Genomic DNA, 25,960 nt, shown 5'->3' with positions numbered 1-25,960 from the left:
TGTTTCTTTTTAAAAGCAACAGTTTCAAATTCAATTGAAGAAAAAAATAACTAGTATTGTTATATCGTGTGCTTGGATACCGTAATTTCATTGGTCCAGGACGGCCACGTGACTGGACAATAAAAATGCATGTCATGCACACACTGAGGGTGATATCGCATTGCGTTAATTGCACGTGTTCTACATAAGCCCTGAGGACCGACACACAAAGGGAGAACAACAGATCCTTTCAGTCCTCGGGAGTTGGGTCTTTTGTTGGAAACGGTCCTCTGTAGCAAGTTTGCGTGCTTAGTCTACTAGGGAGAGTGTTATATTACAGGGACAAAGGGAAACACAAAGCATTGTCCTCGAGAGTAAAGTAAAACACGACTGTATGCGCAGCACTGCGCAGGCGTGTGGAACCTGCCGGTACGCTACCTTTGCGCAATGAGAACTGCAAGTCTCATGTCAGGCAGGACATCAAAACCTTCAGTTATCAAAAGTTACATCGCATTTGCACTGTGATTTAATAAATTTCGCACACAATAAGTTACAAGCATATAAACCTTTTGGAGTTATTGGCACGATACACATGTATAACAAAACAATTGTTGACTGCTGTGATGTGGGATATGATGTTTGCAACACCCGAGGGGTGCATTCACCTCGGGTGCTATGCCCCCTTCGGGTGATAAATAGGCCACAACCTCATCACAGCAGTCAAGAACTGTTAAATGATGTAATGCTGTCCTTAAACAACCTAAAATGCTTGATGCTGATTGGTTGATCCATAGCCACCAGCCTAAACCCAGCATATGCTCAATATCGCCCTTCTCAGGCTGCAGTTGATCTGTCCGAACTCGATTTTCATCCGCGTCACGATTTTTTCCAAAGTAACAACTGGGATAATTTTTTTTTTCTTTTGGAATTGCGCCTAAGTGATGATGTATCACCCCTGACAAGGTCCACGAATAACCGGGCCAGTGTGTCAAGATAATGAAAAGCCTAATTAGGAATATGTGCCAGAGTGTACTTAAAAAAGGGGACTGGCGCGTTATTAAGAAAGGCTGGCTTTTTTTTGCCGCCGTATATTTGCCAGTAATCTTTGTTTCAGAATCTGTTGGGATTTATTTCCATCAGTCTGATTCCTTTTTATAAGACTCCAGCCACATGTAGTACTCACCTGAGTTGATATTCGGTTGCTGGTTTTAAATCCGGTACTTGGTATTCATTTTCTGTCCCATGACTGCACAAAAAAAAAAATTAAAAAATATATAGTTTGAGTGATCTTTTTTGACGGCACAGAAAATAAACGTACAATTAAGTTCTTGTCAGGAAATGTACAATGGGCAATTCCATGAGAAAGTGGAAATATGGCTGAAAAATGGGAAAATTGATGTGTTCTTCAAAACTGCAAGCGTCACATCCTTAACCCTAACTGCCCTGAATCCTTCAAAATCCTCTTTGCCAAAGTGGAGGAATTTGGAGGATTGAGGTTACATGGCAAAAGTGCGTTACTGATTTCGCAGGATGCACTTTGTCAAGGTCTTGGGCTGGACCTTGTGTGTTTTTGCTCAGCCATGCATCAATACAGGCCTGGATTATGCTTGAAATCCTCCATACTGCTCCAGGATGTCACTGGCCAAGCCTCAACATATTGACAGTCACTGCCGCAGGATTTTGCAGGATTCTGCAGGATTCAGGCAGTGGTCACTCCTCCGCGGACCATATTAAAAAAATAATGGAGGAATTTGCAGGATTGAGGCTACATGTACCGGTATGCTATTTTTCCATGAGGCCAATTGGAGGATTCTGCAGGATTGAGGCTACATCCTGACAAAAAGGCCTAGGGAGTTAGGGTTAATTGTTATACCTCCGTCTTGAATACTGTGTTTTCATTGGCCTAGAACGATCACGTGTTAAGTTTATAAAAAGTCATGGCACACTCCCTGTGGAATATCACGTACGTTATATCCCATATGACTTTGTACGTACGGTGTGAAATGCTTGTATCGCTGGTACCCACGCTATTGTCACCATGTTTTCACACATGAGTGAGAGCAGCGAACCAGCCGACGATCAGCCGTTTCGAGCACGAGACATGCATGTGAGTTGGCGTTCGATTGTCATGATTGTTGTGTTTACTGCTGTTTGTTTGCATGATTTTCACATCCAAATCCAAAGAATCCAAGACAGAGGTGTCACAAAACAATTGTTGACTGCTGTGATGTGGGATATGACGTTTAGATAACCCTCGGTGTTCAAAATGTCATATCCCACATCACAGCAGTCAACAATTGTTAAATATGGTATCAGATTCAAGGGGACAACAAGACGTATATTTTTTGGCAGTGTTTATAAATACATTGTAAATGTATATTCCTGCTAACCCAAAAATCATCAGTCTATACTTCCTGCTTAGCAGCGTGCTAAAATTAGCCCCAGCAGGAAACTCAACGGGTTACGCTATTCGTCCAAAAAAGTCACACGGCCCAGAATAATGGGCTATTGTTTCTTTACAGCTGTGGGGTTCAATCCCAGCGTGACACCGAAACCCTGCCCCAAGTAATGTTTAAAGGGGCACTCTTGAGAGAATGCACCCATTTGGTCTCGAAAATGCCTGTACCTTGAAACGATAATAGTTGGAATGACCTTTAAAAAATACGATATGAACGTTCACACAACTATACCTCGCAAATTTGCTGTTTTTGTGTAATAACTGCACACAGGAATTTTGGAGTACAAAATGTTGATCCTCGAAAAATCAAACCGTTGGAAAGCTACAAATGTAGTCGTCATTTTAGTAAAGTAAAATTCTCTTCAAAACGTTCTTCAAATGTGTAAAAGCTAGTATGGGACCTGATATCACACAGTGGATTATCGCATACATTTTTTAATATGCACCAGTCTTTTGCCGACAGTGATGCTTAAAATTTGTGATGCGATCAAGCTAACTTGTTGACCCTGGTCAAATTTTTTTTTTTCAGATTTGAAAAGAGCACAATCTCAGCATTACTGCTGTGAAAGCCGAATGTTGGCACAATCTTTAGTTCAAAAGTTATGGAAGTCGGAACACCAAGAGATGTGATAAAGTGATGTGATGAAGTGGCCCTATTTTGGCCTGAATCTCAAAATGAAAGTTCACGACAAACGACTCATTTAGCTTAATCGCATCACATTTGATGTTTGAAATACACATAGACAAGGCTAACAACTGCTGCTGCATCAGATGTAAACAAACTAGTTTGTCCTACATTGTCTCCTCAAATGTTAGGATTTGTGTGGATTTCCTTTGACTAAACAAACCTTTGAAATAAGATCAGTAAAGAATCCCAAACATGACCTTTTCTTTGGTGAAATCTGGCCAATTGTGCCCCTTTAGTTGCTTTCCCAACACATACACAATGCATTTTATAACTTCCTTCCTCTGGCTACATGAGGCCAATAAATTTACCAGCGGGCCGACTGACATCAAAAACGAGAAACAATAAAGGCTTGCCGACATCCGAAAAAGCTGGCTGTATTTATTCTTTCCTAATTACAAATGACTGTTGGGGGGGGGGGGGGAATTGGCCTTCACGCTAAAACAAATAACTCTACAGGAACAACATTGGCGTATCAAAGGTCAATGTGAAAAGTGATTAAAACAATTTTAAGGGGGCATTTTGCATCCAATTGAAAATAAAGAATAAAATCGGGTATTTTCATGAAATTTTGATATCTTAAGACCAGGGGCGAGATTGGGGGAAACTAAAATAGCCACAAAATAATCGGCAGAGAGTTGAGGGTCGCGGAGGGGCGAAGAGCACGTACACATAGAACAAGGAAATATGTTTGAATTTGCCTACAGGCACCCCTTAAAATACCCATTTCTTTCGTTCTGTATAAACTTTCACAGGTAAATACACCTTCGCAGAAAAACCCTCAGGAATTCCAAATTTCAAAAGGGTTTCTTTGAAAATCCTGATAAACCTCATCCTTTCAAAACAAACTTTTTTTGTAAATCCATCCCATTTTATGGAAGAATTTGAAAGAAATTTTAAGTCAACATTTAAGAAAGAACGTCTTTCTGAAAAATCTTGAGTGTTTATTTCTTTATTTTTTTATTGACCATAGATGCACTTGATGAATATGCGACTGAAGAAGAAAACCTGAGACAGATATTTTTTTTTTTTGCTGAAAGAATTTTAACGGCCATGTCAAATTTGCACAGATCACAAGCTTACAACAGTGCTTACTGGTACATCTAAATGTGTTTCTCATAATGAAATACATGCAAATCAAAACATGCATATGTACAGTACAGAGTACTTTTCAGAAGTAGGACATGGCTATATAGCACAGAACTTGAGTTTGGGGGGGGGGAAGAAAATGTTAAATAATTCATCATCAAATCCAAAAAAATGTGTTTATTAAATTCCAAGAGAGTTCAACACTCGACATTCAGACCAAACCCTGTGTGGGGAAATGAACCACAAAAATTCCAGTCAGCCATTCCCTTCTATACTACAGTTAGAACATACCACTACTCCAACCCCCACCTCACCCTGATAGCGTGACCTCTCTCTGACCCCTGACCTTACATGACCTTTCATATCTCCCACTCCCCTCCTGATAATCAGGCCCAAAGGGAAACCACCCTCGCTTGAACAGATAAGGTGGATATGCAGAGAATTCATTCTACACGTATATCAGTCACGTTCATGTAAGAAAATAACAACATTGATTGAAATCTCATTTCAGTTCAGTTCCCATTTAAGTATCATTAAGAATGACTTTAGCCCTTCTGCTGTCTGAAAAGTCACAGACAGTCAAAAAAATTTCAATCTTCTTCCCTGCCATGCCTTTTACACAGGCTAGTCACGAACAGTCAGATCATATTTCAAGCAAGCGAGCAAGCACTGTGACTAGTCAGATTCAGTCAACAAATAAAAGCGGGCAAGTGGTAGCCACAACTGGCTTATCAATCACCTACAGTCAAAGCATAGCTGTAACAAGTTACACAAACAGTCACGGCCAGTCAATCCTGCTTTGTGTAGGCTGGGAGCTCTTAATCTGTTAAAATCAGACACTTGACTGATTTTGACTGATAGGACAACTTGGCAAAGAATGTCTGTATGCATAGGAGGGTTAGCCATTATTTCATTTGTTGGGTGCATGTAATTAGTTTGCTATTCATAATCACTCTTGCAGGTGGAATGCATTGAGGAATGCATCAAGATTTATAAAATCATACATGCCAGGGGTAACAATAACATGGATAGGAAAGAAAGTGGACCCCAAATTTACAGAATGGCCCCTGTGGTTTACAGCGTAACACCAGGCAATCTTTACTTTTATTTAATTGAACCCGAGGTCAATTTAACTTCCTCGTCGCGATTCTAGATCAAAAGCATCCAAACATGTTCCCCTTGTTTGCCTAAAGATCAGGCCACCTTGTCCAACTGCAATACAAACTTTATGGTAACAACCTGGCCTGTGCGTGCTCCACTTTCAACCGCCTCAGACATGGGTGTGCGCGTATTTACAGTTCGGATGAAAACCAGGAGTTAATATTGTGGCTAACCTAATCGCGGATTGGGGGCTAGTGCTGGAAGGCTTTATGCCCAGCATCTAGCTGGCATTGGCAAACAAAGTTTCAGAGAAAGTTATGTCACTTGCTCTCCAAAGCAGAAACTCAAACAGCGGACAGTGGGTACTGAGGATAAAGTCTCACTTATATTGGGTATTAACTCCGGTACTAGTCAACAACAAAAATCAATTCTGGAGGGTGGCTTTAGATATTTAATCCCTGCTTTAAACTCAATCTTTGGCAGAAATTTGGGTAGCGCACAGCTCGTGGGTGGCCCTGTAAAAACAGAAACTTTGGTTTTTCTCCAAAATAAAGTATCTTGTTCCTGGGTGAGATCTGTTGGCAATGGTTGCTACAAGGCATGTGACACGTTTCATAGGTTATGGGCTTCGTGCGCAAGTACCCCCTCATTGGTTAGAAAAGGGAGAGTTGGGGGAGACCACTGCGCAAAACCCAATATAAAATCTTACATCTCCCCTATGCAGATTCCATCTTACAAAGCCTTGGTTGCGTACTCCCTGCTACATTATACACTCAAACCGGCCACTCGACCCTGGCAAGCTCGGTGGTCGAGTGGTCGACATCTGCACTAAGGAGCAGGAGGTCGTGGGTTCGAGTCCCAACCGAGTAAGCTTGTGATTCTTTGTCTCGCAAGTCCTTGGACAACACCGAGTACATGTACAAGGTGTTTATAAATATGTCCACGGAACACTAACATATAAACTGCTGTGCAGATTCAGAATTAAGTCAGACAAGCGTACTTTGTGCATTTGTGGGGAGTGTGGCGTAGTGGTTAGGGTTTTCGTGACTCATGATCAGAGGGTCAGGGGTTCGTATCCAGCTGCTGGTCATACCAGTACATTGTGTCCTTGGGCAAGCCACTTCACTCCCACTTGCCTCTCTCCACCCACGAGAATAAATGGCTACTGGCACTACGGTAGCTGGGGAGTAACCTGCGATGGACTAGCATCCCATCCAGGGGGAGCAGAAATATTCTCAGTTGTTTCATGCCACTGAAACCGGAGACAGACGCCGGCCTGAAGGGCCACATTGGCTCGTGATAGACTTGAGCCCATTGCCCTGCCAAAGCAACGCTATTGTACTCCGCCTCTTCTCCGCCCACTTGCCAACTCTCTTTCAACTTTCGAGTAAATTTCTAACCTCTGTCTGAACCCAAGAAGGCAATCACATACACCCACTACTTTTGTTTCGTTATCACTGCTGAGATAATGGTGAAATAGTGCTTAGATTGATTCCCAAGATATTTGCATGTACAAATTATGATCTACGCACGAGATTACAAAACAACATACATGTACAAGGGACATTTAGAAATGAGGCTAGTACGGGAGGCGTAGGCGGCTTGGAATATGCGACAGTTCACATCACAGTTTCGCGTCGTTATTTCACCCGACCCACTGCGTCATTTTGACGTCATACGCACATATTGCTAATAGTGTCCCCGATGAAATGCCCACACAAAACGGTGATGTGCAGCTCTTTCCAAACCTGTGCAGCATGTAATTTCTAAGGCCAAACCTACCCATTACCTTACCCTGTGGTAAGTAACCCACCCCCAACGAACAATTTAAGAATTGCCTAGAGCTGATATTTCCAAAAACAGACCCTAAACAGAATTGCAAGAAGACCCATCCCTTCTCCCAACCCCCAAAAAGTCACACTGGTTATCAGCAAAATGCCAAGATTTTGGGAGTAGCCAAAATTCCTGCGAGATAGCCCCCCTGAGAGCCAGTTCCTTTTGGTCTTTTCCCGCCACCCAGACAAGCTGGCTTCGGCAGCTAATCCCTGTTTATTTGCGTCCAGAGGCCAATTTCACAGAGTGACCCATGGAGTGTTCACACAAGTATGAGTGTGTACAAACAGTATGCAGGGTTCACACCCTTGCTGGGAACATGGTGCTTGTGTTCTTGGGCAAGACACTTTACTACAATTGCCTCTCTCCACCCAGGAGTATAAAAGTGAACCCATGAAGGTAGAGACCAGATTGAGCTGATCTCTAGCTGCTGCGGAAACAAAAAATTGTCTCATGGCCTGATGAACAGGGGTAATAATTGTGAAGCGCTTTTTGAGACCTTTGGTATAGGGCGTACCATGTTATTATTCTGTGTTCGATCTGACCCGGAACCGCTCGCTGAGGTCACGTGTCAATTTTAACACAGGTAAACAAGACAAGACTACAGTGTGAAAAGGTTGTAAGACTCTCTTCTTACAGAGCACAATCAGACCTGCATCCGCTCACCGAGGTCCCGTGTCATTTTAACACGGGTTAACAAGACAACACAGTGTGAAAAGGTTGTAGGACTCTCTTTCTCTTCTTATAGCTGCTCAATCTGACCTGCATCTGCTCACCGAGGTCCCGTGTCATTTCAACACGGGTTAACAAGACAACACAGTGTGAAAAGGTTTAAGACTCGATCTCTCTTCTTATAGCTGCTCAATCTGACCTGCATCTGCTCACCGAGGTCCCGTGTCATTTTAACACGGGTTAACAAGACAACACAGTGTGAAAAGGTTTAAGACTTGCTCTCTCTTCTTATAGCTGCTCAATCTGACCTGCATCTGCTCACCGAGGTCCCGTGTCATTTTAACACGGGTTAAAAGACAACACAGTGTGAAAAGGTCTGAAGACTCTCTCTCTTCTCACAGAGCTCAATCTGACCTGCATCCGCTAACAGAGATCCCGTGTCATTTTAACACAGGTAAACAAGACACAGTGTGAAAAGGTTGTAAGACTCTGTCCCTCTCTCTTTTCTGATGGTAATTGCTATGTGATTCGGTGAACATTCGCACAGTCCAAACAACTTCCCCTTGACACCTAGCCATCTTCCTTGACCCGAACGCCGACGATTGGGGAACTCAAGTACATTATTTGAATACAAAGGAAGACAGGCACGCAAGTCGACTGGCTGGCTGGCACAAGTGTACATAAAACCAGCACTGCACTCACAAACACCTGTTGGGGGACTCACAGAAGAATGGAACTTTGTAAATAATTCTTCTGCAAAACTTAAAAGGATTTTCAACCCCTAAGCATTGACACTGTATGAACCTTTCAACTGTTTCCACATTTCTCGATTTCATGGGTCCCCCCCCCCCCCACCCCTCCAAAAAAAAAAAAAACCTTGATAAGAAATTGCAACACCCAAGCAAATGGGGTACGCAGTAGGTTCAAATAGTCTATACAATTTTCTTTCTTTTTTTATTTTGAACAAAGAAATTGACCGGGGCGAGGTTTGAACAATCTGCAATCTCCGGATTGCCGTTCCGGTGCTCTACCAACTGAGCTATCCAGCCCTATGTTGGCAGTTCCCCGTTTTGCCAATGTCCCAGAAAATGTATTTGGGGTACATATTTTTGTAAACGCGACCTATGTACATGTAACAACATTTTGCATTTTTCAAGAAAGTGTGAAAGTGTTTTTTTTTCCACTGAAATGTAATTTGTGTGGTGTTTTTTTTTTTTTTTGCTGCATCTATACAATTTGTCTACAACAAACACAATTTTTCTGAGCAGAAATTTCATTTTATAGGCAGAGACCTGTTGTGCAGAAAAACCAAGTCTCCAGCTTCATCAAGTGTGTCATGTTGTGGACGATCACTTAAAAACGATGGAACAAAAATGTTGGTAAAACGATTTTCTTTTTACAGAATTCAAACAAAAAATACAACCCAAAATCATAACATATTGCTTGACACTGAAAAACGTTTCCAAAACATATTTTAATTTCCAATTTTTTTGCATCTCTTTTTGTTCCCACATTGTAGGTTTTCCAAAACGCTGAATTCTGTTTCAGAAGATGAACTCCATTAAATTCCATTGTCTTCCAGTACCGCAGAACATTGCTGGCCCTACATCTCACGGAGAAATGCTCGGAAGAAAATATTATGCAAATCGGGCAATTAAAGCTGTGAGTGAAGGTGGTGGTATTAACAAAACTCAGGCCTGAACGCATCCAGCACAATCACCGATTGCATTCTTCACGACAATTTGACGGCCAAAAATTACGCAAAAGAGAGGCGCATCTCTCTCTCTGATGTATTCGAGTGGGCGACTCGCCTTGAAACCCAATTAGCCAATTACACAAGATTCATTGGCGGTCATTAAGCGTCTGGACAAGCTGATGCTTGACACATCTGGGGTCCAGAATGCACAGCGTACCGGCAGCTACTAAGGTAAGCGCAGGTGTTGAAAGCACCGACAATCGTGCGCTAAGCAGGATTCGCCGACGCAGGCACTGGCCACCCAATTTGAATACATGTAACGGACTTCGTTCTCATTATTCACAGCTATTAAACAAACTGTCTCATGGCCCAGGATGACAAAGCACGACGACAAATATTTCTAAGCAAATTTGGTTTGACGAAAAAAAAAAACTGGCAGAGAACAGTCTCAGGCAGTACAAGTACAAGCATTTCGACTGGTAATTGTGCTGAGCAAGTATTTCTTTTTAGTTGACAAAAAAATCATACAAATAACAGTGCGGCGCTGCGTCCATTTTGAAAACATGTTCCAGAGAATGACTGCTCATGTTAACTCTAACCTTCCCAAATCCTCCAAAATCCTGTTTGTGAAATGAAGATTTCCAGATTGAGGCTACGTTATATGGCAAAAATGTGTGGCTGATTTTGGAGGATGCACTGTGTCAAGGTCTTGGGCCGGACCTTGTGTTGTTGATGCTCAGCCGTGCATAAATTTGGGCCTAGATTATACTTGAAATCCTCCGCACTGCTCCAGGATGTCACTGGCTCTGCCTCAACATACTGACAGTGATTGCTGGAGGATTTTGCAGGATTGAGGCAGTGGCCACCCCTCCAAGGACCACATTCAAGAAATCACAGATGATTTTGCAGGATTGAGGCTGTATGCCATCTTTACATGGAGGCAGTTGGAGGATTTTGCAGGATTGAGTTTACAGGATTGAGGTTGCATCCTAGCAAATATGCCTAGGGAGTTAGGTTTAATTTTCAAAATCGTCTCTCAGGGTAAATGTAAGGCAATCATTGAATCAAAGAGGATGTTTGCAACAAAAAAGTAAAAAGTCTGTGGAAATGGGTTCTCTAACTTCAATCAGTTGGTTTTGAAGTCTGTCAGAAACTAATTAAGTTGCACTTATTGAACTTTTGTAATTTTTTTTTTTTTTTTTTTTTTACTTCTTTTGCATAAACGCAGGAAAAATTGCAGATATAGAATTCAGTTGAGTGCCTCTTAAATTTGTACATGTTCAAGTTATAAATCATTCGTGTTTATCCACTTGCGCACATCCTAAATTCTTGATGAATTAAAATTTCCTGCCGAATGTTATACTAGTACTGGTACATTGTGAATCCAAGCCAAGGCCGGAATTTAAAATTCAAGGACTTCGAAGATTTTCTTGGCTTTCCCAGAAGCCTGACTCCATGTTAATACAAATCACCTTCGCAGTGGCATGTATAGGATACCACCCTGATATCACAGTACAAATTGAATTACATTGAATACATTCCTTTTTTTTAAAGGTGCAGTTTTCTCCACTCCCAAATCCTTGAAAAGATTGCAATGTTATTGTAGTATGCTCCTTTAACCCTACCGGGTAACTCCCTCGGCATTTTTGCTAGGATGCAACCGCAATCTTGCAAAATCCTCCAACTGCCTTCATGTAAAGATTGCATACAATCCTCAAAAATCCTCTGTTATTTCTTGAAGGTGGTCCTTGGAGGGGTGACCACTGCCTCAATCCTGCAAAATCCTCCAGGAATCATTGTCAATATGTTGAGGCAGAGCCAGTGACAACCTGGAGCAGTGCGAAGGATTTCAAATATAATCTAGGCCTAAATTTATGCAAATGCGAAAGCAAACGCGAACCCCAACTGGTAACGACATGGCAAGTTTTCTCGCTGCGAATTTGCAAAAGTTGAACGCATTTCAACTCCCGGCAAATTTCGAACGTTTCATAATGTCAAATTTGTTTCGCATTCACGTAAAGAATGAACCAGCCTTTAAAGCCGTTTTTATACCTTTAACTTTCTTGGCCGTTTGGCAAAAAACAATTGCAAATCATCAAAATCAACCAGTTACATGTCCAAAAACACTTTGTAACTTTCACAAATATTGGCAGGGATATATTTTCCTATTCCTGCAAATTTTAAGTACATGTACCGGTACATGTACATAAATGACAGCTCAAAATGGGTGATTTAAGCATTTTTGTCTCAAATTTCACCCACTGCCTGTGGAAGCCCCTTTAAGCTACAGGAATTCTGAGGTCAGAGTTCGTGTGGATGTTTTCCCTCCTCACGACCATGTGACCGTTAGTCACTGTCTATTTCCATCCTTCGTGCCCTGCTCAACAACCCTATACAGCAGCGTGCTGTGTTATGATGGATTGGCGGGGGAAGAAGGGGCTTCAGTCCCTGGCTAAAAGCTACAGAACACGTAGTTGGCGCAACACGTACAATGTAGTTGGCACAGGAAGCTGACAGATGTGGCTTGTCCTGTTTTTACTGAGAGTCTTTTTTGTGGCATATGAGAGAGGTTTTGCGCTTTTCCCTTTTAGAAACCGACGAAAACCTGTTACAGTCAGATGTATGTAAATCACCAATTAAGACAAAATAATATTTAAGGGAAGATACAACATTTGCAAACATCAAAAAACGAAATGATCAAATTATCATGAAATATTTTACTGGATTGTGCATTCTGTAAAATCGTGGCTCCTGGTGTTCTGACATTTTCAAGAAAACTTTTCCAACGCTGGTCGGCCGACCAGCGTTGGAGAAAACTGACTTTTTTCAAAAAATGCTCCCAATTTTTCATATTGATTACACACCTGTGAAGGGGTGCAAGCCTACTAGACTGATTCTCTGACCTTGCACTCCTCCAAAGTCTATAAATTGCTCCGTTTCATCTTAAATGGGGTCAGGGAACCAGACTTCCAAAAACATGGTTGGTTTTCTTGGATTTTCCAGCATCTCCGAACCCAAAACATGAAGCAAGTCAGTGTAACAATATTGGCTATAACATACTAATCCTCCAAATCCATTTACTTCTGAATTGCAGCAAAAGCAAATGTTGTACATTCCCTTTAAAACCAAGTTCCTCACTGCTTCATAGGGTCCGTCACAACCCCCTGCCCCCCCCCCCTCCCCCCTCCCCCAATCACCCTACGGTAAAGCCAACAAATTTACATGTACATGTTCACCGTGCGACAATTGAAGAAATGTGCAAACAAGGATTCGTTATACATGTACATGTAAACCCTCCTCAAACCCCCTCAACTCTTCTCCCCAATCCCCACCCCCTTTGGAGTAATAAAAGCCAACAAATTAACACAGCCCGGCACATATCATGTGCAAACACCATTAGTTTAAACTTCAAACACAATCGCGCCGCGATACGGCCCGAAGACCGGAAGCGGTCCTTTTTAGGCGCAAGGGCCATTCGTTGATACGGCACACAAGGTACATAATGCTACTGCAGGGAAGCTAGGAAATTAAGTGGGTAGTTGACGGTACATATTTAGACTTGATTCCAGCTGTCGCTAAGTCTTCCATTCGGGTTGACCATTCCTGTGGTATCCCTTAAAACACAAGGATTCTTTCCAAATCAAGCATATGCAATGAGCGAACTTTTTTTATCCTTGTCGAAAAAAAAAAACACTACTGTGAAGTCCCTTGCTTAAGGACAACAAGCTGAAAGCACAGAACGACTGGTCCACAGTGGCAACTTGAAACAAGACTAAGACAAATCCAAATGTGATGCGATCAAGTTAAACAGGCATGCAAATGGGAAGTCACAAAAAAAGAGGAACTTCAAATCTTTCCAAGACCTTGTACAGTGTTTTTCTATTTTCAATGGCACACATTGGAAGTGAAAAAAGAGGAAATCAGCTGATCCGAGGAAAAGTTGCATGCCTGGCTAAATGAGTTGTTTGTCAACCCCGGTCAAAAAAAATTTCATTACAGATTTGAAAATAGCACCATCTCAGCATTACTGCTGTGAAAACCGCATGCTGATACCATCTTCAGTTCACAAATTATGGACGTCGGAACACCAAGAGATGTGATGAAGTGATGGGATGAAGCGGCCCTATTTTGGCCTGATCTCCAAATGAAAACTCCCGACAAACAACTCATGTAGCTTGATCACATCACAAATGCTAATCTTGGCCCTATAAACATGCACAACTATTTTTTAATTATGGACAGCCTCTTCTTAAAAAAAAAAGCACAAAGTTTGACAAATCCATAGAGGGCGTCAACTCAATTTAAAAAGCAGCAATTTTCAGTCAACTTACCAGTAAAATGTTTTCGACGACCCGCTCCGGTTTCGCTCGGACAGGACCAGCTCAAACCGGGCAGAGGAGAGATCGATGTCGTCGTCCGGACAGCAGTCGCCGTTCCCAGAATGCACCTGGGGCAGGGACCACCTGACACTGACCGAGCGGGCCAGCCGGTTGTAGACATCGGGCGGTTGGATGTTGGAGAGGAGGTCGCGGAGTTTCTTCGAATGGGGGTCTTCTGGAAAAAGGGTTTTTTGGAGAGTTGTTAAAAAGTGAGTAAATCGCTGAAATAGACATCTTAAGAACAGCAGTCTTACATAAATGTACCACACAAGTGACTCTTTGTACCTACATAGTACAGTATCTCATGGAATGACTGACTGTTATATGTGAGCCGGGCAGTGCTATCATATAGGATAACCCTGTAATATCAATGAATGGGCTAAACCCGGCCCATTGTACAGACCAGATGCATGAAAAGACTTCCAGTGAATAGCCAATCCGAATCAATTGAATACAATTTTATGCACTCTGTGGGACCATCTCTAGTAGGCTTGTATTGTTTTTTTTTTGTTTGGGGGGGGGGGGGTGAAGGGGAATGGGGGGAGGGAGGGGGAACCTTGGGTATCTAAGCCCAGCAGTGCCTTTAATAGGACCTATAAATCCCATGCATTTACCAAACAGTTGACCTTAAAAACATGATCTATTGTCTGGTGCCCTGGTGACAAAAACCAGCTAAGTGACATTGACATTCCAAGCATACATGCGGCAAACCACACTGCTTCCTGGCATAAAAAAAAATTGTCAGGAACCAGACCACAAAACACAAAAGAGGGGTGCCCCAGCAGGCTGTGGCATCTGGGTGACCCCAGGAAAGCCTGAACGTGCCAGTTCTTGTGGGTTGTTTACAAAACCAGGACAGGTTTCTGTTCTGTTGTTGTTTTGGTGGTGTGGGAAAGAATGTGTGTTGTGGATGTGAAGTTGAAAGTGACTTTTCACTTTATGTATATTGATTTTGCAATTTGACATAAAATAGTAAACTGAAGCAATGCAGTAACGTGCAACCATGTATTCACAGGGACTCATATTGACCATAAAATTATGAATTTGGTTTCAGATCGGTGAGGTTTATGCACTATTTGTTCCATTAACTCTAACCCTGTGGGTATATTTACTAGAAAGTATCCTGAATCTGCCAAAATCCATCAATTTTGTCATGCAAACATTTTTTGGTGGCCAGCAAGTCCATCAGAATTCACCAGTTAGCAGGGAGTTAATCTGTTGAGATTCCGAATCCATCAAAAGTCCCACAACTGCTCAATATGGAGGTATCCTGAATCCATCAAAATCCTGCAGTACCGCTAGGCTTCATGTCCTAGATCCATCAAAATCTCCCAACTTTTTCAATATGGAGGTATCCTGAATCCGAAGAAATCCCCCGAAATGGGGGTGTGGATTTTGATGGATTCAGGTACATTAGGGTTAATTTGGACTCTGGAATAATTTTCAACAACTGTGACATAACATTTTCAGCAACTGTAAATAACGGCATCCATCACGGCATCCATAACGGCATCCAAAACTTTTTCATTTTGCCGACGCGCATGGCTACGGCGACGCGCGCACATACCAGAAACCGGAGACTTTTTTTTTTGGCCTTACAGAGTGTATACAGATAAAACATGTAAGTGCATTTTTCATCCGATCCTGAGGAATAAATTAGATAGTATATCTCCAAAAAAAAGAAATTGTCTGCGCTAAACCTGTCTGAGTCATAATTCCATGAAAATCTCAAGGACTGCAAGGTAACAGTGTCAGATCAGAGAGGTCGACTGTCTGCTGATTACGGTAAACCTAGCGGATACCATGGCAACCATCTCTTGACATTATTCACCGCATCTTTCACGGAATGCTGAAGCGAGAATTGTCGTCTCATGCAAGCTTAATGTGAATGTGTACAATGCACTGTGAATGTGTACAATGTATCTACCTGGTACATCCTATTTTGTTCAAACAAAGATAAACTTTGAGTAAATTTCAAAGTTAAATCTTGGTTTAGGAACTTAAAGGGAAAATACAACATTTGCAAACATCAAAAAATAAAACTACCAAATTATTTTGAAATACCTTGCTGGACTGTTAGTGAATGACAGTGTAAAGCATCCTGTAAAATCATGGCACCTGGTATACTGTCATTTTCAAGAAAAGTGGTATTTTTGTATCAATTTCCAACGCTGATCGGCCGGTCAGCGTTGGAAACAACTGGCTTTTTTTCAAATACTGGCCCCAATTGACCATCGCACTTGTTTGCAATCGATTACAAACCTATGAACGGGTACGAGCCAGCTAGACTGGTTCCCTGACCTTACAATTCCCCAATGTATGTAAACTGCTCTGTTTCTTCTTATATGGAGTCAGGGAACCAGACTACAGGAAAATGATCGTTTTTCTTGGTTTTATAGGATTTTCGAACCCAAAACCTCAAAAAAGTCAGTGTAACTATATTTGCTATATGTTTCCAACCCCCCAATTCCATCCATTTCTGAAAATTACAGCAAAAGCAAATGATGTATATTCCCTTTAATAATTAGCAAAAAAGAACGATGGCTGACGGGCAGCTGGTTGTAGGGGAAAAAATGAAGATGTTTTTTTGTTTTTGTTTTTGTTTACTTCAAATTTTATGGTTTATTCAAATTGGAAATCTTTATTATGTTCAGAATACAAGTTTTGAATCACAAAAGAATGTAAAAATAAAACAAATCACTCCTGGAGAAGGCTACATTTGAATCTTTTTTTTTATAAGTTGAATGAAGAAATTGACTGAAGCGGGGTTTGAACCTGCGACCTCCAGATTACAGATCTGGTTAATTATATTTCCTCATAGTTTTTTTAATATACGATGCAACAATGTTGCTTGATGCATATCCACCCCCCATGCCAATCCCCCCCCCCCTTCATCCAACAACATTCAAGCCCCCCCCCCCCCCCCCCAATTAAAACACCATGTCATAATTTTAAAGGCTGATACATAATACAGTACTTGTCCAAAAGATCCTCCAAGTCCACTGGCCAGATTGCCCACACCTGATCCGAACACCCACAATAATTTCCTACTCTAAAATGCACAAGTTTAAGAGGTGTGGGGGGGGGGGGGGAGGGCAGCCAGCCGGCCTGAAATGAGCCAATCTTAAACACAAGGCCAGTAGCCCTTGAAAGCATCGAAGCCTACAGCCTAGATATAGCATCAAGTGTGACCACTCTTGTATCCTCCTTGGACACTTGATGAACAACAAAAAAATCAGATAATTTATGTTGAAGGATCCTGCACAATAGGCATCACATCTGTGGCCCTGGGAACACTTGTAGCTAGTCGTCTTAATACCGGTTTACAGTGCTCAGTTGATGATGGCGCCCGAGGACAAACTGGACCATGTGAGCTTAGCGAGTCCGGTGAGCTTAGCGAGTCCGGTGAGCTTAGCGAGTCCGGTTAAGCACAGAACATTTGCTAAACAGGGAATATTTCTGCTCTGCAAAAAAAAATATTACACATGCATGTATTACCGTGCGACTCTGTCTTAGCGGATATTTTTGCAACACACAAACTTGTTCAGCAGTATTTTTCATACATTTGTAATTTGTCAAAAATGAAAATAATTTTTGGTGTTTTTTTAATACAGTATTTATAGTGTTTTTTTATCCACGTACATTGTACATGTCCATGTGTATGTACATAGCAGTATTTTTAATTTGAATTTTGTCAGAAGAATTTTTTTTTTTTTCCTATATCATATATTATGTTTTAAAAAGCATTTCCCCCTCCGAATTTTCCAAGCGCATGCCATACCTGTTGGCAGTGGGGGAAAAACTGAATGTAATTTCATTCAACAGCTTCTAAAGCCCAGCACGCTTCTAGCAATGATTTACCGGACGGGCTGGACCAAATCAATCATGTTTTATTTCCCTGAATCCAAACTATGCCAATTGCCAATATAATATGGGAATGTGACTCATTTATGTATGCATACATGTACATGGTGTACATGTATTTGCTTGCCTTGAAGAATATTGGGATATACAGTGTTGAATCTATACGCATTAAACCATTGCTACCGGTATGACGTCACACTATTGTTAAAAGTGTGGATTCAAAACTACGAATCTGTTACACTGGTCACAAAGTGTGGATTCGGAACGAAGAATCTTTAGTAAAGTGTGGATTCGGAATTACGAATCCACACTTTGAACATGTCGGACAATTGTTCTCCATAATGAGCATGAATAGGACTGTCTGCGTGAAAATTTGCTTTCCGAAAATTACCCATGCATCTTCACTGTCAGATTCTCCGCCATCACTGCAAAACCTACTTCGAGTCAGAAAGAAATCGTCGTCTGAACTATCCATACATGTATGTCGACGGAAGGAGCAGGGAAAAATGTTGCAACCTGACGCCACTTGCAAAAATGATGATGAGACATGAATCTGGGACTGAGAAATATTTCCAACATGTACATGTAAGGCCAGCTGCGGCCAATTTCACAGCGCTGCTAAGCACAAAAATTTGCTTAGCACAAAAGAAATAAAAGCTTATAAAAGCAGGTTACCAGCCAAAACACCACGTGATGTATATTGCTCATGATTAGTATTCAGCTGATGTTTGCTTAGCATGAAAATCACATGGAGTTTTGGCTGGTAACCTGCTTTTATAAGCCAAACTTTTTTTGTGCTAAGAAAATTTGTGTGCTTAGCAGCACCGTATAATTAGGCCCTGGTAATAGTTTCTTGTCCAGGATTTTGAAAAAAAATGAAGGGGGAGGGCCACTCTCTTCGATTTTCTGAAAAAGGAAGCAGGGATGAAAAACTTGTTTATTTTTTTTCTTGGCTTAAGGAACACACCCACATTATATGCATGAGTTCGTATCCTGCATACACACCGGTACTGGTATCATATCGGTATCATGCAATCAATGCGTTTGTCGTCAAACTGCCCCACCGGTAATTCATGTAATTAGACATGAATGAGGAGCATTCACGAGCGCACTCAACATTCATTGCTCTTCACGCAAAGCCAACGTCTCACAAAAACCGAAACATATGGAACCGTTGGACCGATTACATTGTCCGTCCGTGTGAACAGCTACATGTACACGTACATGTACAGGTACACACCTACGAGGACAATGCTGTTAGGATCATTAACGTACGCGATGAACAAATTGTATGTACAACATGGGTGACTTCATCCTCTGATGGGGGGGGGGGGGGGGCAGGATACATGTACATGTATTAAAGGGAATGTACATCATTGGCTTTTGCTGTAATTTTCAAATATGAACTATTTGAGATAATAGATCAAATATTGTTACACTGACATGTTTGAAGTTTTGTGTTTGGAAATGCTGGAAAAGCCAAGAAAAACCAAAATGTTCAAGTAGTCTGGTTCCCTGACTCCAATAAAGATGAAATGGATCAATTTATAGATGCCGGAAAATTGTAAGGTAAGGGAACCAGTCTAGCTGGCCTGCACCCGTTCATGAACATGTAACCAATAGCAAACAACATTTTAACTGAAAAAAATGGTAAATTTGGAGCAGTAGTTGAAAAATAGTTGGGTTTTTCCAACAGTGGTCGGCTGACCACCGTTGGAAATTGATACAAAAATACCACTTTTCTTGAAAATGACAGTATACATGTACCAGGTGCCATGATTTTACAGGATGCTTTACACTGTCATTCACTAACAGTCCAGCAAGGTATTTCAAAAATGATTTGGTAGTTTAATTTTTTGATGTTTGCAAATGTTGTATTTTCCCTTTAAGTCAAAAGTTTCATCTGAATAGTGTGTACATACCGGTAGGAGCCTTATGCACATAATTGTGTACAAGTGTGAACAAAGGTCTATACATTGTACCGGGTACGTACATGTACAGTACTTGTGCATGTACATTTGGTAAAAATGCACAAAATGTACACAGCACATGAAGTAGTACATGTAGGCCTACATATGTACAGGTACATGTACATACATGTTCATGTACAGAGCATAATTGCGTACATGTGTAAGTGCACGTACCTTCGTAAGTTGACATGGCAGCTGTGTCAAGAGTCCTGTGTGTACATGTACAGCACGGTCTTGCTTCTCTGTACAATGTGTATTAACTATTATGGGCATTCGCCCACAGAAGAATACATTGCACCGTTTCTTCTAGTCGCAGTGTGGGTTTGAAGTCAAAAAATGGTCAAAGTCTAAAACAGCGTCACAACTCGCTAATGTGGAGTCCCAAGTCTGAACTTGTGATCTTTTTTGGAAGTGACGATTATGGGCGTGTTTGAACAATTTATGGACTCTTTATATAGAGAGGACTTTGAAAACCTTTCCCCCCCCCAAAAAAAACAACCAACAAACAAACAAACAGAAGAGCTATAAGTAAACACTCCTCTTTCACATATCGGTATGTATAAATTTACATGTAATGTGCATGTTCCAGTAAAGTGCATGAAAGCACCACATATAATTGTGTTGTAACACATCAAAAGCTAGTCGATGTGCAGTTATCATTATGTGTGCGCATTCTGCAACTAATTATGCAAAATACATGTACCGGTATCTGCATTTTGATATTGAGGCAGTGACCAATCAGCTGTTAGCTATCCTTGGCATGACTGGCTCTGATTGGATGATGTGCCAGACTGCATAAAATTTGCATGTGTAATTCCTTAGAGCAGGCCCCAAAGCCGAACAATAAGGCCAAGTAAAAAAAAATTGATTAGCATCCTGAATTTTTACAAAAAGGAAGGCCCCCCTTTTTTTTCCCCTCCAAAATGGCCGCCCGACGGGCTATATTTCAAGATGGCCGCCAGCTTTTTTTTTTAAATGGCCACCACTTAGACTCAGGAATGACATACCAGCTTATATGGGCTAGACGCAACGGAAAAAGAGGCCAACATGATATCACTGTTTAAAATGTATCATCATTTCAGTTTAAAAAAAAGAAAAAAAAAAGGAGGCGGCCTCCAAAAAAGGAAGCGGGCGAGAACGCTAAACTTTTTTTTTTTATTAGGTCTTACCCTCTCTTACCCTCTAGAAAAGAAAACCCCAACAATTACAAGTACACTCAACGCTTTGTTAAATTATTTTGATTTTTTTCTATCAAAGGAACTTGTCATCAGCCTGAATAGTCCCCTGGATGACTGATGACCTTCAAATCTATGCCAGGGTTCACTAGGGTCGACCGGGGTCATCGAACCGGGTTGCACAAGGGTTAGGATTTGGCATTCAGGTCAAACTGCAGTGCATGTATATACACACAACTCTTTTGACACTGATGTGGAAGTACAATTATGTTGTATAAGTGTGCCTTGTTGCAATATTATTTTTCTGATGTCTACACTCTTTGGAAAAAAGGTTTTTTGTTTTGGGTAAGCAACGTCGATATCAGAATTGTCAATTATCGATATAAATGTACCGGTATTTTGGAAATCCAATATCAAGAATATTCGATATCAATTATCCCATGTAAAAGTGTATGACCATAAAGATGACACTTTGATTAAAAAAACAAACAAAGTCTTAAGTCTCAATTTTCCACAGCTTTCTCTGAAGTACACGTATATTGCTTAAAACGTTTTTCTCAGCACTGACAGTTTGTCCAGAACAGGCAGTTTCTTTTAGGATTTTTAATTGGGAAAACCGCGAGGCCTTTATTTTGCGTCACAAGCACATGTTGTCGCCGAGTTTTAGTTCATTATTCAGCAAACGTTAAACACAATGTATAAACGGAAGATTTATTCTGACAATAATCTGACGCATTTTTGATATTTTTGATATCATTCCTAAACATCAAACATTTCGATATTTCGAAATTTTTATGATTAAAAAATTGCCATCTGCGGCAAAATATCAAAATAATATCGAATAATCGACTACTATCGATGTATGTATCGACGGTGCTTAGTGTTGGGAACAAACAGACCCGCTTTACCCACTTTACGAGCAGACTGGCTCCCGGTCCATACACTATCAGTACTGATTATGGGGCGGGAACCAGCCTATCCATGGGAACTGGAACAGATGTTTCAAAGTAATTTAATTCAATAATTAAACTTGGGCTGATTTTTTTTTCAAATCGAAATATATGTCTCATTCAAAACTCGAAAATAGCACAGGGAACACATCTTTACATGTAATTGACTTTCGGCAGAATTTGAGTCAATTGTTTTGATTGCCCTTTTTCAGACTTTTTTCGTCTGTTACAATTAATTTTTAAAAGCCGATTTATACAAGTATCTGTAATGGAAAATCTCAACTGAATTTGTGCAAATTTTTCTGTCTGGCCGTTGGCAGACTTTTTTGTTTGCTCTAGATTAAAAAACAAGGACAACATGAACCCTGTTATTAAATATTCAAAAACACACTGTGGACCCAGCACAGCCCCTAGGAATGCCGATCCCCTGCCAGGGGGCGTGAACTCCCGACTAGCACATCAGGCTTGTTTCGGGCCCCCTCTGTTTTTATCGAAAGTGACAGGCAGCGGAAAAGGAGTCTGCTCTCCTGGAGGCAAGGCAAGTACATTCCCCCAGACCAGAGGAATTTCCTTCAACTTTCTTATGATCTTTCTTCTTCTCTTATTTCATGTGCAGTCTGCAGAAACCACATTTTTACTGGAATTTGTACTTTTTTCAGAAATCTACTTGTTTTTTTTTAACTGGATCAGCCCACCGTCCGACTAACTGAGCCACTGACCGACTGAAGTCTAGAAAACTTAGAAGTCTTAGAAACCAAAGTTTCTAACAAAAACATTTCCACAAAATGTTGACTACAATATATACATATATGTACATTGTACATGTACATGTACCGGTACCTCACTTGCGAAGTCAAGTTGGACCCAAACTCACGGGCGTCTTTTTAGGGGGAGTGTGGGGGGAGGTGTGGAACCCCCCCCCCCCCTTTAATTGTTTTTCGAAGTAAAATCGTCCTTTTGTCAGCAAAATCGTGTGTCCCTCGACATTTGTCCTGGGATGAAGAGCACCACCTACTTGTCTGATAGTGTCCTTGATCGTCCACTCTGAACGACCTCCCCTAACATGGGGTTCCCCCCCCCCCTCCCCCCCTCCTGACTCAGTCAGTCATCAGTGACTCAGAGAACAATAGGCAGGGGCCAATATGAGTTGCTAAGCACACAAATCTGCTTAGCACAAAAAAGTCTGACTTAGTAAAAGCAGGTTACCAGCCAAAACTCCATGTGATTTTCATGCTAAGCAAACAACAGCTGAATACCAATCACAAGCAATATAAATATCACATGGAAATTTGGCTGGTAATCCTGTTTTTGCCAAGGAAGACTTTTGGTGCTAAGCAAACAACAGCTGAATACCAATCACAATCAATATAAATATCACATGAAAATTTGGCTGGTAATCCTGTTTTTGCCAAGGAAGACTTTTCATGCTAAGCAAACAACAGCTGAATACCAATCACAATCAATATAAATATCACATGGAAATTTGGCTGGTAATCCTGTTTTTGCCAAGGAAACATTTTCATGCTAAGCAAATTTGTGTGCTTAGCAGCGCCATGCAATTGGCCCCTGGTCTTTAGGTCAAGTATAAACATTTTGGGACCAAATGGCTCTTCCTGGGTAAATAATCCAAAAACTAAAGCAACCCTCATGCACACTGGTCTGTAAGTGCGAACAGAATGTCTTCTCGACCCACGTCAGCTCAGACCTGGTCCATATCAGAGAGGACTCTTGTTATTTTAACACGGGAAGGCGCGAGATACTAGGCCGCAACATACCCAGACTCAGGCACTCACAATATGGTGATAGTGTGGGGGCAGCCAGTGGTCTCACCATATGGCCAAGAGATAATTACCCTGTCAAAAGGTTCCTCCAAGAAAGAGAGACACAGACGACAACAAGGCATTTTTATACAGCCATGACATTTAAACCAAAGACAGACATATCCTTCTTCTTTTTTTAGGAGTTGAAAAATGGTGGGGGTGTTACTGGTACATCTGTCCCCCGCATTCCAATTCAGTTTGCCAAGAACAAACAAAAAGGTAATTAATATGGTTGATTGCAAAGTATTCTATGTTATTGATGGTTGATATCACACGTAGGGGTTTAGGGCTCAAAAATTGAGTAGGGATGGAAAAGAGTTGTGGTGGTCAGAGGGGACAAGGAAACTGAGCAGCGCAAGGAGGGAAGAGGGAATTTTTATCTAGAATATTTGGGATTCTTTTGTGACTGTTTGCTTTATACCGGTATATAAATTTAATTTTTTAAGGGGCCCATGTTCTTTTTAATTTTTTTTAATGCAGTCCTTGTTAATGCACCTTTTGTCCCATTTAAACTTATTTTACGAAATCCAAATGTCGGGACCATTGTTTAAGTGAAGTTCTGCATATAGCACTTTCAAAATCTAGGATATGAAAGCCCAATTCATAAGCTTTCTTTTAGCACAAGAATCATTCAAATCACTCATGTACTTTTCAGGTTACGGAGTTTTAAACACAACTGCCATTTTAAGGGTCTGTCCACGGATCAAAAAAGTTCAGTGTTCTTTCAGCAAAGCGAAAACAAATCACAAAAGGATGTGTGTGAGTTGGTTTCGTTTTGCTGAAAGAACGCACACCTGTTTTGTGATCCGTGGACAGAACTTTAAAATGGTGGTTGTGTTTAAAATTCCGTAACTTGAAAAGTACATTCTGATTTGAAGGATTCTTGTACTAAAAGAAAGCTTTTGATTTGAGCTTTCATATCCTAGATTTGGAAAGTGCTACATGCAGAACTTCACTAAAACAACAGTCCCGACATTTGGGTTTCGTTTTTTTGGACTCACCCTGTATATCTGTCAGTTCTTAAAAAAACACCTTGTTTGATTTCAGAAAAAAAAATTGAATTGTTTTTCAGAGATGCTGCTTTCAACGCCAGCAGCATCGCACACATGTTTCGGAATAATCCAGCCCTGCCAAGACTAACTGCCCGAGTGCGTTCCATATGGAAAGATAGAGTGATGTATTACTATTAAAGACCCCCTACAAAAAAAAAGAAAATATGCATATTGCACGCAGCATGGGGAAGAAATATAAATATAGAAGAAAAATATTAATGATCTTTAGGGTTTAAAAGTCTGACATTTCAACAACAAAAATTATATAGATCTGTCAAGGGCTCTGTTAGACGTTGCGTGCACATAGCAAAGCAGTTTAATCGGATGTAGGGATGTTATTGTAATTTGCACACGTGTGAGCTTGTACATGTATTATGTACCGAGTACATGCAATTTGGGCAGCAATCTTCAATTTGTTGTCTGATGTCTGCAATATGTAAACCATATGTGACGACTAAACTTGGTCGTAAATGACAAAACATTCAGTACATGTACATGTATGTCGTGTGGGGAATTCCACTTTGCAATGTACATTTGTGCTGCATGTACATGTAAATGTCACTTGTGTGAGTAATTTTGACAAAGTGACTTCTACCGGTACATGGTACAGTGTACTGCTACATTGCAACTAACGTGTACAAACTACTTATTGAAAGCAATCTGAAATGTAATTGTAATTTTAATTTTTTTTTTTAACTAAATTACCAAAACACCAGAGTGCGAACATGTGTGTAGTGTCAACGCTTGCGCGCACCCATTCACGGCTTCGCCGAATTAAAAACGACTACATTGTACAAACTGACATTTCCAAAAAATGCGCCTTTAGACACATGTTCGGAAATGAACTTCTTTTGTTGTTTTCTTTAAAATGACAGCATACCAGAAAGAATAATTTCACAGGGAGTTTAGTGCCATTACTAACTTTAACCAGGTATGCTTTTCAACAATAATTTAGTCAGATACTTTTTGGAAAGCTGCAAATGATGTACTCTACCGGTACCTTTAACATCCGAGTGAAATTTAGAATTGGTATTGTGGGGTTTCCAGTTTACAAGGTAATTTATTTTAAAAGGAGTTGATTTCTACATGCAGATGCTCATACGGTATGTTACTTGTACATGTTCTGGCTGGTCATTTTGTAAAATTTTTCTTGAGTCAATTTCCGGTTTCCGACACTGTACAATATCTTCTGCAAGCTATTTCTCCCTACATGAGCAGTGTGCCTGTACTGGGCCAG

General features: G+C 40.9%; 1 protein-coding gene across 3 annotated transcripts in view; it reads right to left on the bottom strand.

Annotated features, from left to right (window-relative positions):
• Nucleotides 1-25,960, bottom strand: part of LOC119724169 (fibronectin type-III domain-containing protein 3A-like) — a 93,696-nt gene that overhangs the window by 23,239 nt on the left and 44,497 nt on the right. For 2 of the 3 annotated variants that reach the window (XM_038195102.1, XM_038195103.1), the window contains exons 5-6: nucleotides 13,845-14,067; nucleotides 1,163-1,225 (exon numbers count right to left, since the gene is read on the bottom strand). In XM_038195102.1, the coding sequence (XP_038051030.1) occupies nucleotides 1,163-1,225; nucleotides 13,845-14,067 (286 nt within the window). The remainder of the gene's footprint in view (nucleotides 1-1,162; nucleotides 1,226-13,844; nucleotides 14,068-25,960) is intronic. The other variant, XM_038195104.1, reaches the window with a different exon arrangement.

This window comes from Patiria miniata, unplaced genomic scaffold (assembly GCF_015706575.1).
Source record: "Patiria miniata isolate m_02_andy unplaced genomic scaffold, ASM1570657v1 HiC_scaffold_18, whole genome shotgun sequence".
In the NCBI taxonomy this organism is placed as follows: domain Eukaryota; kingdom Metazoa; phylum Echinodermata; class Asteroidea; order Valvatida; family Asterinidae; genus Patiria; species Patiria miniata.
Note: the sequence above shows the minus strand (reverse complement) of the source record. Positions and strands in the feature narration are given on the sequence as shown.